A 13,996-nucleotide genomic window follows, 5' to 3' on the forward strand; every position below is an offset into this window, starting at 1 on the left:
TATATATATATATATATATATACATACATATATATATATATGTATAAAAACCCACCCACATATATTATGTCGAAACAGACTTTTATTTTGTATGTGATTGATCGTGACTAATCTTTGCTCAGCACAATTTTTACTGCTGTAATCGTTTGTTTAAAGGTTTAAATGATAAGAAATATGATAATTAATTCTGTAGCGTTCTAATGTCGTTTACATGTCATTGTGGAGGCGGAGCTTAGAGACCGATATCTGTTTCGTGAAAATCAGATTAACAAAGTATTAAGAAAATATTAATTAGTACAAGCTAATAATCTGTCTGTGCCTCAATAAACACGTGCTGTAGATGATGGATTCATTTGTCACTTTGCATATTATTAATAACTTCTAAGGGCGACACGGTGGCTCAGTGGTTAGCACTGTTGCCCCAAAGGTCGCTGGTTTGAGTCCCAGCTGGGCCAGGTGGCATTTCCGTGTGGAATTTGCATGTTCTCCCCGTGTTAGCGTGGGTTTCCTCCGGGTGCTCTGGTTTCCAAACACATGCGCTATAGGGGAATTGATGAACGGAGTTGGCCGTAGTGTATGTGTGTGAATGAATGTGGGTGGGTGTTTCCTAGTACTGGGTTGCGGCTGGAAGGGCATCCACTTTGTAAAACATTGCTGGAATAGTTGGCTGTTCATTCCGATGTGGCAACCCCTGATAAATAAGGGACTTAGCCGAAGGAAAGTGACACGGGGAGAACATGCAAACTCCACACAGAAATGCCAACTGACCCAGCCAGGACTCAAACCAGCAACCTTCTTGCTTGCGGCGACAGTGCTAACCACTGAGCCACTGTGCTGCCATATTTATTTTATATGAACTTTTTTTTGTAATTTTATTTTTGTCATGATCCTTTTTCACACCTCAGTGTTTGATGACCCCAGAAAAACACTTGAGAACATGAAGTTTTCTTGTTTCAGCTCTTCTCTGCTGCCGAATCTGCTGTCATTTGAGCAAACACAGTTTTACTAGTGTTGCTGGATCAGCTCTGGTTCCCACACTGACACGTCTGTGCATCAAAGCGTGTGGCACACTCCAGACAGACGCTTTATGGGGAAATGACCGTGAGGACACACTCCTTAACACACAATAAAACCCGCAGAGCCTGAGAACAGCAGATCTCTGCTCTCTCATACACACCGCTCTGCTTTAAAGTGTGCGTCTTCAATTAGTGTAAACATCAGGCTCAATGCATTTGTGGGAATTCAATTGCTTTAGTATGATTTATTAATTATTATTTACATTTGATCATATAAATAACTCGTTGGTGTAAGTGAAAATAAAATATCCTAAAAATATATATTTTAATCTATATAAATTGTGTATTTATTTATTACTGGAAAAAAAGGTGTCATGAAGAACCAAAAAGGGACAGTGATGGCACCTTTTAGTAAAAAGATTATCAACTGCTCTCACTGGCCACTTTATTAGGTACACCTGTCCTAATAAAGGCTTATTAATGCAAATTTCTAATCAGCCAATCCCATGGCAGCAACTTAATGCATTTACGCATGTAGACAGGTTCAAGACGATCTGCTACAGTTCAAACCGAGCATCAGAATGGGGAAGAAAAGGGGTTTAAGTGACTTTAAACGTGGCATGGTTGTTGGTGCCAGACGGGCTGATCTGAGTATTTCAGAAATTGCTGATCTACCAGGATGTTTACGCACAACCATCACTATGGTTCACAGAGAATGGTTTGAAAAAGAGGAAATATCCAGTGAGCAATCCAGTGATACTTAAACATTTATAAGGTCTTCTGTAAAAAAAAAAAAAACCTATGTTGCTCACTTAAATTTTTAAGTTGAACCCATTTAAATTTACAAGTCATATTAACTTGCATCAATCAAGCTGACTTTACCATCAAGTTAGAATTTGTTTAACTTAAAAAATACTTGAAACCTGATTAACTTTATAAACTAAGTTAATGTACAAACATAGACTGTCAGGACTTTATGTTGTATTTTTACTGTGTATATTTAAAACATGAGGCTGTAGTATCAAAATTATGACTACTTCAAAAAAATAAAATAAACAAAAATAGTTGTGTGAATTTGTTTTTGGTTTTAACTCAACATGATACACATTTACAAGGTCTTCTGTAAAAACAAAACAAAACAAAACAAAAAAACATGTTGCTCACTTTAATTTTTAAACTATTCCAATTTAAATTCACATATTGAATTCAGGGTTTCTGCAGGTTTCACAAAGTTAAATTTAAGAGTTTTTAAAGCATTTTAAGACCATTATGAATGAAATTTTAGACTCATAAAGGGCTAAAGGCTAAGCATTTTTTCAAATGACCCAGATGGAAAAGATTTGTATTTAATGTTTAAAAAACAAAATTATTATAATTTAATACATTTTATAATACAATAATAAATTAATTATAAAAAAGTACAATATTTTTTATATTTCTCAGCAAAATATTTAAAATATCGTGTAAAATAAAATCCTTTAAAATAAATTAATGAACTAATGTTTAAAAAGTTTTAAAAACTATATGAAACTATGCACAACAATCTGTCCAGCACTAAACACATGGAGCACTTTCAAATGTAATAAAGAAATTAATTAAACCATTATGATAAATAAAGTTAAAAATTAGCTTTTTAAGTAAAAATTGAAAGTTTTATTTAGATGGATTGTTGGTGATTGTATGGGGTTTGGACAGATTGGGTAGCAATACAACACAGGTGTCAAACTCGGTTCCAAAAGGGCCACAGCTCTGCACAGTTTAGTTCCAACCCTAATTAAACACACCTGATCAAACTAATTGAGTCCTTCAGGCTTGTTTGAAACCTACAGGTAAGTGTGTTGGAGCAGGGTTGGAACTAAACTGTGCAGGGCTTCGGCCCTCCAGGAATTGAGTTTGACACCTCTGCAATACAAGAAAAAAGAAAAATTAAGACCTGTTTAAAAAAGATATAAGACTTGCAACACAATATTTGAGTAAATTTTAGAATTTTTAAGGCCTAAAATTTTGATTTTGAGATTTAAAACATTTGAAGACTGTTTTGGACCCTGCAGAAACCTGTAAATTATGTCAGTTAAGCTGACTTATCACAGGCTGACACTTTAACATCAAGTTAAAATTTGTTTAACTTAATAAAATATGATGAAACCTGATAAACTTTATAAATTAAGTAATGTAAAAATGTACGTTGTCATGACTTTTTATTGTATGTATTTTTTACAGTGTGTATTTAAAAATAGTTCACATTGTGAGCACGTTCAAAAATATAGTTGAAGTCTGAATTATAAATTAGGAATTATAAGCCCCCTGTTTATTTTTCCCCCTAATTTCTTTCCAAAATTTCTAGTCAGATATTATTTACTGTCACCATGGCAAAGATAAAATAAATTATTTATCAGAAATGAGTTATTAAACTATTATGTTTAGAAATGTGCTGAAAAAAAAAAAACTTCTCTCTGTAAAATACAAATTGGGGGAAAAAATAAACGGGGCGAATAATTTAGGGGGGCTAATAATTCTGACTTTGACTGAATATTCTTAAAGGGTGTTAAATATTATTATTGGTCTCATTTATAGGAGCCACAAGAACTGTGAAAACATACTTTTACATTTTCCAGAAACTTTTTAGGAACATAATTTTGTTCTAAAGGGTGTAAAATTAGTTTACTAAAAAAAAAAAACGTTTAAACCAGATTAACTTTATAATTTAAGTTAAAGTAATGTTACATACATTGTCATGACTGTTTTTTTTACAGTGTGTACTACTTAAAACATGAGCTTGTAGTAGTATCCACATTAGGACCACGTAAAAAACAAACAAACAAGCAGAAATAGTAGTGAGACTTTATTTTTTGTTTTGGTTTCAACTCAACATGAGATACTTAAACATTCCGTCAATATGACAGATTCAACACCTCTGCAGGCTACACATCTCATTAAAAAGAAGATTTCAGCAGAAACGTACTGAGGTGCCATATAACCCTCATTTTTACAATATGTAAATAAAAGTTCATCTCCACGCGCGTGAAGTAAAGCAATAGATATACAGGTGCTCTCAGACTCAGACATGGGGTAGACTTGTACATTCTATGCGTCAGGACAGCTGCTGTCTACGTCGACGTTTTATAAAAACAACACGTTTGGCTTTAATTAAGAAAGGTCACCAGGGTCTCCACAATCCATGCTTGGCGATTTCTGACGTGATCTGACAGCTGTCAACAGGTTTAGAGTGTTTTTGGGTTTGTTTGTGAGCTGACAGAAATCGCGCCGTTTCCTCAATGCATCTTGAATATCCGTCAGCATAGCTCTGCGCATGCGCTTCCGAGTAGCTCCGCGCATGCGCATCAGCGGTGTTCTTCAGGTAAATAACAGCCATCTCTAGTATATCAGCTTTTTCTAGTTTAGAACAGGGCTGACTGGCCTTTATTTCGGTTTTAAGTAGGATTTTAAGCTGCTCGATGCATTTGTTGATGCGATCTCTGCGCATCTTCTCCACCACCGGTTTCCTCAGCTGGAAAGAGAAGGTAAAAGTTTGGTTAGTAAACACTCAAAACATTTTGAGGTAAAGTTTTACCACATTACTTCATTTTTTTTAAAGTGACAACATGTGACACGGTTTCAATAATGTTTTCCATGCTATTTTGAATCAGAAATGGGATGTTAGCATGACTTTAAAACAACATTAGCATTGTTTAATTGACTGTAAACTAATAGACCATTTCAATGTGGTCATGTCATTGGCCCATGAACATTTCCTGCTTGTTATCTAACTACTTCATGACTATAAGAGGCAATTTAATCATAACTTACTGTTTAAACAGCTATCATAACATTATTTATCAATATGTGGCTCTTTTCGGATTATCAGAAGCTATAGAAATTAAAAATGTAAAACCGAAAAATACGTTGGGAGGGGGACCATTGTTTTTGTTTACATCCCTCAAAATGGTATAAATGATTATATATATATATATATATATATATATATATATTGAGGTAAAGTTGGTTTTTATATTCACACATTACTTAATTTTTTTTAAGTGACAACTTTAAACTTGTTAAACTTTAAACTTCAAAACAACATTAGCGCTATTTAATTGACTGTGAACAATATTTTACTTTGATAGTTATTGGCTGCTTATATGATTTACCTATTTAAAGTTTGCAAAAAGTTATTTTCTGAATTATTGTATTAAGGAGAAGGTCTGAATTTGCGAAAATATATAAACATATTGAGGTTAAGTTGTTTTTATATTCACTTATTCCTTAATTTTTTTTTAAGTGACAACATGTGACACGGTTTCTATAATGTTTACCATGCTACTTTGAATCTGAAATGGCATGTTAGCATGACTTTGACAACATTAGCATTATTTAATTGACAACAATGTTGGTTTGATAGTCATTGGCTGCTATTAGACCATTTCAATGTGGTCATGTCATTGGCCCATGAACATTTTCTGCTTGTTATCTAACTACTTCATGACTATAAGAGGCAATTCAATTATAACTTACTGTTTAAACAGCTATCATAACATTATCAATATGTGGCTCTTTTTGGATTATCAGAAGCTATAGAAATTAAAAAATGTAAAACAGGAAAATACTAGGACCATTGTTTTTGTTCACATCCCATAAAATGGTATGAATTATTTCCCTATTTAAAGTTTGCAAAGAGCTATTTCCTGAAATTATTTTTATTTAAGAGAAGGTCTGGGTGTGCGAGGCGCTTGGGACAGTAGAAAGGATCATTACTGGCCCGATTGGGACAGTGCTGCCTTGTCACTACAGTTTAATTTGCCTGCGAATATTTGTCAATTGCTTGCATTTTAAGTTTGTGCTTTTAGGTCTTTAAATGCTATCTTCTCTGTGATGTCGTAAACGCCATGTTGCTTTTCAGTTCCTCTTATGTGATTTGATGTTTTGAGCACGCTTTTTTGTTCACATAACCTGGTGACAATCAGTACATCGAAGAAACGGCAACATGGCGGCAACATCAAATTATAAGGCTAAAAAAAAAAATGTCTGTTTCTAACATCTTGGAAGCAAACATTTACGTGGAAACAACATGACAAAAAAAATAAGTAATGTTTTGCACAATTTGCCGTCAGTTTGACAAGTCAGCCACCTTTTATTTTTTTTAAATAATTTTGAACTGCAATAAAAAACCTCCACATTTTCCATACTGCTCTTTTTGTTTGCAAAACACTTTGAATTTTGCTCATTATACATTTATTAACTTTTTTAAGTATTAAAGTTCTAGATTCACAGACATTATTTTTGACATATTATTTAAAATATGTGGCTAAAAATAGCTATTAACATCTCCTTTTTTTCTTTTTTGGTGGAGCCAGTAAAAAAATTTGGCAGGGCAAGTAAAAATCAATCAATCAATCAATCAATCAATCAATCAATCAATCTATCTATCTATCTATCTATCTATCTATCTATCTATCTATCTATCTATCTATCTATCTATCTATCTATCTATCTATCTATCTAAACATATTGAGGTAAAGTTGGTTTTATATTCACACATTACTTCATTTTTTTAAGTGACAACTTGTGACGTTTCTATAGTGTTATATGATGCTATTTTGAATATTGGGTCTGAAATGGCATGTTAGCATGACTTCAAAACAACATTGGCACTATTTAATTTTCTGTAAACAATGTAGGTTAATAGTCATTGGCTGCTAATTTGATTTCCCTATTTAAAGTTTGCAAAAAGTTATTTTCTGAAACTATTTTTGTTAAAAAGGTCTGAATTTGCGAATATATATATATTGACATATTAACATATTGAGGTAAAGCTGGTTTTATATTCACACTCTCCTTCATTATTTTAAAATGACAACTTGTGGCAGGGTTTCTAAAATGTTTACGAGGCTACTTTGAACATTAGGTCTGAAATAGCATGTTAGCTTGACTTCAAAACAAAATTAGCCCTATTTAATTGATTGAACAATATTTTACTTTCATAGTTATTGGCTGCTAATATGATTTCCTTATTTAAAGTTTGCACAGAGTTTTATTCTGAAATTATTTTAATAAGGAGTTATAAATAAATAAGCATTTTGAAGTAAAGTTTTTATATTCACTTATTTCTTCAATTTTTAAAGTGACAACTAAACGGTCTCTATACTGTTATATGATGCTACTTTGAATATTAGATATAAAATAGCATGTTAGCATGACTTCAAAACAACATTAGCACTATTTAATTGACTGTGAACGATGCTGTACTTAAAATAGTCATTGACTGCTACTATGATTTCCCTATTTCAAGTTTGCAAAGAGTTATTTTCTGAAATTATTTTATCATAAAACCAACTTTACCTCAATTTAAAACATTACTTTAAATAAAAGTTAGTTATTTTAGAAAAAAAGGTAAACACTTACTTTAGTTCTTTCTTTTCCCGTGTGAGTGGCTTTGCAGACAGTTGGTGCCATTGCTGCTGTGTTTATGTGCTGTCAGAGCTCGCGTGTGTGTTTCTGCTGCTGTTTTTCTCCGGTGACTTATATACGCCCTGACTGACAGAGATGCTCTCCTTTCCCACACTTTTGCGCCAATCAGAGCGCGGCTGAAGGTTCAATGGGAAAAGTTTAAATTAGCCTGATCCTGCATTGCTGGGAAACAATGGAGGTGCGCGCTCAAACAGCTGGAGTGTGTGTGTGAGAAAGAGTGTGTGAGAAAGTGTGTTTGTGTGTTGTAAATGGGGAAGCGTGAAATTGCCGGAGTGCACGAGCCTTTGACAGCGTGCGCGGCTGTTCCGGCGGGAAAATACATGATCAATGCGGTGAATAGAGATTAGGAGAACTTTCAAACGCTTCCCGCGCAAAATCTTCAGAAACGAGTCTCAACAATAGTTTGAAAGCAAACAATGAATGACTAGATGTTTAGTTCTTAATCAACACACACACACATAAAACAACTATATATATATATATATATATATATATATATATATATATATATATATATATATATATATACATATATATATATATTAATCAATGTGGCATTAATTAAATGTAAATATGTTGTCAAGTGTTTATTAAAATTTTTAAAAACTGCTCTCTTTTTGTATGTAGTTTCATAATAATGCTTTCAGTCATTATTGCTTTTAATACTATTACCATTATTAATAGTAATTGAAATTAGAGTGATGTCAATTACTCTCATTAGACTGAAGTAATGAAGCTGAAAATTGATTTTTGAAACACTGGAATAAATGATTAAATTAAATGATAAACTACTTTTGAACAGTTATTTTATAGTGCAACATTTCACAATTTTACAATTTGTATTGTATTTTTGTTTAAATAAATGCAGCCTTGTTGAACAGGATATTGTAAACATTTATAGCCTCTTAAGTCATATAATTAATATCCAAGTTGACACATTTACATAAGCACAAAAAGGTGCACATATGTATGTGTATGTATATATGTATATATATGTGTGTGTGTGTGTGTGTGCATATATGTATGTATGTATATATATATATATATATATATATATATATATATATATATATATATATATATATATATATATATATATATATATTAAAAAAAATATATATATATATATAAATATAAAAAAAAAAATATATATATATATATATATATATATATATATATATATATATAATATTTTTTTTAACTTGTGGGGAAACCCATACCAACACGGGGAGAACATGCAAACTCCACACAGAAATGCCATCTGACCCAGCCAGGGCTCGAACCAGTGACCTTCTTGCTGTGAGGCGATTGTGCTAGCCACTGCGCTACCATGCTACCCTATGTATGTATGTGTGTGTGTGTGTGTGTGTGTGTGTGTGTGTGTGTGTGTGTATAATTATTTTCAATGTGTGTGTTTATTTATTTATGTGTGTATTTATGTATGTATGTATGTATGTATGTATGTATGTATGTATAAGTATGATGTTTGTGTGTACCCATGCACGTACATAAACACACACATTTACATAAAAACAAACAAAATAAAATTAATTGCAAACATTATAGTTTTAAGAAGAATATATATTTGTTTATATTATATAGATAAATATTTGTTATTTTACACTTCTACAACAGTAGAAAAATAAAAGTGTAGTATATAATACATTTTTATATCTTGAAATGTGAACGTGTGAATTCAGTAAAATGGCAATCAGTCTGAATTTCTTCATTTGTTAGGGTTGAAAATCAGGGTCATTCAATCAAATAATGATTTCCTAACTCTAAAAATGCATATAAACATGACTTAAACCATGAAAATTTCTTGTTAATTTATGCAGAAAAAAATTAAATGACAGCAAAAAATCAGGAAGAAATGTCACCATCAGTATAGTTTACAGAATGAAGCAAAAATGACACTTTGCTCAAAAACATCTCTATAACAAGGCAATCCAGACAACAATTACACAATTTTCAGATTTTTTTCTATACATTTAGTTTTGTTTTTATATTTGAATGTCCTTTTCCATATTAAAAGGGTATTCTTCAGATTTAAAACTAAATAATGTTCACATGAAGAGTGTCCAAATGTATTTTAACGTCATTTTTTTATGTCATTAAAGAAATTTTCTGCCATTTGTAGTGACTGCAGATGGATTTCTTTCCTGACGCGTGCATGTGTCCTGCAGTCCACTTATCCTGCAGCTGAAGCCGTGATATTGAGTGTGGATGGATGTTAATGATTGCTCAGGGTCTCCTCAGGGGGGCGACGGGCCTCATTCAGAGAGCGGCACACTTCTGCTGGGCCCCATTGAAGAGCTGCGCTGGGAAAGTTGGGAAAACACGGCCTCCAGGATTAGTTTTGAAGAGCTCAGATGTGCAGCTGGCTCTGCGCGCGGGAAAATCACCGCTGACAGACGTTTTGTCCTGCTTTTCTCAGGCCAGGTTCAGCCTCAGTTCACTTGGTGCAGTTGTAAACTACTTCGGGTGACTATAATGTTGTTTTAAAGCAATTAGTAGACGTGCAATCTGGTGGCAAACTGCATGCAGATGACATTCATTTACCGTCAGCTGGATCTTATTAAGATTTATATTGATCTACGAGTTATGGGTGTGATTTTTATGGATTTAATTGGATTCAGTGCAGTTTATTAAAAACAAGCATACTTTAAAATAATATACAGTTGAAGTCAGAATTTTTAGCCCCCCTTTGATTTTTTTTTTTTCTTTTTTAAATATTTCCCAAATGATGGTTTTACAGAGCAAGGAAATGTTCACAGTATGTCTGATAATATTTTTTCTTCTGGAGAAAGTCTTCTTTGTTTTATTTCGGCTAGAATAAAAGCAATTTTAAATTTTTTAAAAAACATTTTTAAGGTCAATATTATTAGCCCCTTTAAGCTATATATTTTTCGATAGTCTACAGAACAAACCATCGTTATACAATAACTTTAGGGCCAGACGGAGACTGCGGATGTTTTTTGCTATTTCTGCGGAATATTTTGGTGAAAATCTGTGGATTTCTGCGGAATGATTTTGGGAGTATCATAACTAAAACCTTAATATGTGAAATAAAAAAATAATACCTTTTTAACTTTTATTTAATGTTTTAAATGCAAATCAGATTAGATTCACTTTATTTAATAAACAAAGCAAGTCTCTCATATAATATATCTACTAAAAGACAGAAAATATTACTTTACAAACTGCATTGTGCGTAAATCTGATTAACATTTTCATATTAGTCAATAATATTGCTGTAATTAATTTAAAAACTGAATAAATTTAGATTTACACACATTTACTCATGTAAATAAACAGAATTAATGATGGGCTAGAAATCTGCGGAATTCTGCGCGCGCAGATTCAGTGTGGGCCTACTAATCACCCTAACCTGCCTAGTTAACCTAATGAACCTAGTGAAGCCTTTAAATGTCTCTTTAAGCTGCATAGAAGTGTCTTGAAAAATATCTAGTCAAATATTATTTACTGTCATCATGACAAAGATAAAATAAATTGGTTATCAGAGATGTTATTAAAACTACTGTCTAGAAATGTGTTGAAAAAAAATCTGCTCTCTGTTAAACAGAAATTAGGGAAAAATCATTCAGGAGGGCTAATAATTCTGACCTCAACTGTGTGTGTGACTTTGAACCACAAAAGTTCTCTCAAAAGTTTTTTGCTGCTTTTTTTTTATTTTTTCTCACAGCAAGAAGGTCACTGGCTGAGGAATTGGATAAACTAAATTGGCAATAGTGTATGAGTGTGCATGGATGTTTCCCACTACTGAGTTGCAGTTGGAAGGGCATCCGCTGTGTGCAACATATTCTGGATAAGTTGGTGGTTCATTCCCTGGTGGCGACCCCTGATGAATAAAGGGACTAATCTGAAGAAAAATTTATGAATAAATGATTGTATAACATAATATTGCAAATCCCATATCAGTGGAAATCTTATTTATGCAGATTTTCAATATAACGTATTTCCAAAACATTACCCTTATGACTGGTTTTGTTGTCCAGGGTCACACACACAAACACATGTATTGTCTATATAAATAAACATTTATATTATTAAAAAAACAATAATTTCGGATCTGTGCACCTGCTTTTAATTATATATACTCTGAATTAGCTTTACAACCTGAACAAAAATCTGCCCACTTCAACATTTTTATATTCATGACCCTAAAAACTATTTCAAAATATCCTGGATATTTGTCATAAACACTGCTTAACCTGCGTCAGATATACTGGCAGCATATTTAAGGGTTAAAAAGAGCTGGTCTGATCTGAGAAAAGCAAAATATCAGTCTTGATTGCAGCGAGTGAACCGTGAACAAGTGCACCTCTTGTTCTGTGTGGTTTAGTTAACCCCAAATTCCTTTCCCACACCAGTCCTCGTCTCCCGCCAAAACTGACGGATGAATCCACAATACATTCCAGCACCCGAGGCTCTCAATGAATGAGGCGCCCACTCGTCCAGCACTCTTCTCACACACACACACACACACACACACACTCTCTCTCTCTCTCTCTCTCTCTCTCTCTCTCAATTCAATTCAATAATTGCTTTATTGGCATGACAATTGTTACAAATGTATTGCCAAAGCAATTATAAAGTTTACATAAAAAGTAACATACATATATAATAATAAAAAAAAACAGTACACACAGTAAATAGTAGTAGTAGCAAAAAAATAAAAAGGAAAAAGATTATATTTATATATAATAATTAAATAAAATATCAACAATACATCATTTTATATCCTTATATACTCTCTCTCACACACACACGCACATATATATATATATATATATATATATATATATATATATATATATATATATATGATTTATATAATTTTTTTAAGCCTTTTGGTTCATGAATACACAGAAACATGTCCTCTAAAGCCATGTTTACTTGTTATACCCATTTCATTATACACATGTACTGTATGTCATCCTGAAATATATATTCATGTGCGCACATATACAGTTGAAGTCAGAATTGTTCACCCCCCTTTGATTTAGTTTTTTTTTTTTTTTTGAATATTTCCCAAATGATGTTTAACAAAGCAAGGAAATTTTTACATTATGTCTGATAATATTTTTTCTTCTGAAGAAAGTCTTATTTGTTTTATTTCGACCAGAACTAAAGCAGTTTTTAATTTTTTTTAGAACAATTTTAATGTCAAAATGATTAGCCCCTTTAAGCTATTTTTTTTTGATAGTCAGAACAAACCATCATTATAACTTGCCTAATTTGCCTAACACATGCATATTTATATACATAATCACACACACATCTTTACAAACACCAACATATATTATCTATATATTATTATATGTTATCTATATATAAACAAATGCACACAAACGTTACAAAGCAGATGTGGACACAAACATATATAAAACGTATATAAAAAAACACACAGACCATCGTAAATAGACACACTAAAATGCACACAAACATGCATATGAAAACACATTTAAACAATCATATAATATATAACATATCACATATAACATATATAAGGAGCATGCATGTATATAGAAACACTCGTATACACAATTGCACAACATATATTATATATAAACAAAAGTGCAGACCAGTTAAAAACAAATGTGTATAAAAACGTAAATTAAAAAACAGACATGCATAAACACTAAATGCTCACAAACATGCATATGAACACACATTTAAACATATAATATAAAACATATATAATAGGTGCACTCATGTATATAGAAACATTCGTATGTATAAACAATCGCACAACATATGTTATCTATATATAAACAAAAGTGTGCACACAAATGTGTAGAAAACGTAAAAAACACGGACATGCATAAATAGACACTAAAATGCACACATTATAACACATATAAACACAAACATTCACACATATATTATTGTGTATATGTAAATATATTCGTGTGTATATATACAAACAGATCCACATATGTATATAGAAACACTCTTGCGTATAAACATAATCGCACACACATCTTTATGAACAAACAAAGCTTCAGACACATCAATCTAAATGCTAACATGCACATACATGTACACAAACGTGTATATAAACACAAACACACTCATCTGTATAAACACAAACACACTAGGAGAGAGTGTCAGACGAATGCTGAGGCTAGTGTGTGTGTCTGTCTGTGTGTCCGTGTGCAGTGTGTGTCTGGGAAGGCTCTGACCTCTCATCATGACTCTGGATGGGACAGAAGCTGAATGAGATTCCAGCACCTCCAGCTCTGCTTTCAGACATTGTCCAAAACCTTCTGCCCCATTCAGAGCCCTTCAGTCCTGACAGCGTGTTTGTGGTCATTAGGACAAAAAAAGAGAGGGAAAACAGGAAAGCGGCCCCCTTATTCTAGCAGAAAACAACTGTTGAATCATGAAGTCTTATTGGGAATGACAAGGACCTGTTCAGATCATTTGAAAATAATACAGATTTGATTTGATTTTGTAAATAAGTGAAACTGAAACTCGCTTAATATTTT

At 32.4% G+C, this 13,996-nt stretch overlaps 2 protein-coding genes across 3 annotated transcripts in view; both read right to left on the minus strand.

Moving 5' to 3' along the window:
• Positions 1-13,996, minus strand: part of flnba (filamin B a) — a 750,037-nt gene that overhangs the window by 414,263 nt on the left and 321,778 nt on the right. The window lies entirely within an intron of this gene.
• Positions 3,846-7,517, minus strand: her2 (hairy-related 2). Of its 2 annotated transcripts, XM_073915484.1 has the most exons (2): positions 7,416-7,517; positions 3,846-4,524 (listed from the first exon to the last, which is right to left on the minus strand). In XM_073915484.1, the coding sequence occupies exons 1-2, from the start codon at positions 7,464-7,466 to the stop codon at positions 4,174-4,176; spliced, it is 402 nt and encodes a 133-aa protein (XP_073771585.1). In that variant the 5' UTR covers positions 7,467-7,517; the 3' UTR covers positions 3,846-4,173.

The sequence above is a fragment of the Danio rerio genome, chromosome 11 (genome assembly GCF_049306965.1).
Source record: "Danio rerio strain Tuebingen ecotype United States chromosome 11, GRCz12tu, whole genome shotgun sequence".
NCBI lineage: Eukaryota > Metazoa > Chordata > Actinopteri > Cypriniformes > Danionidae > Danio > Danio rerio.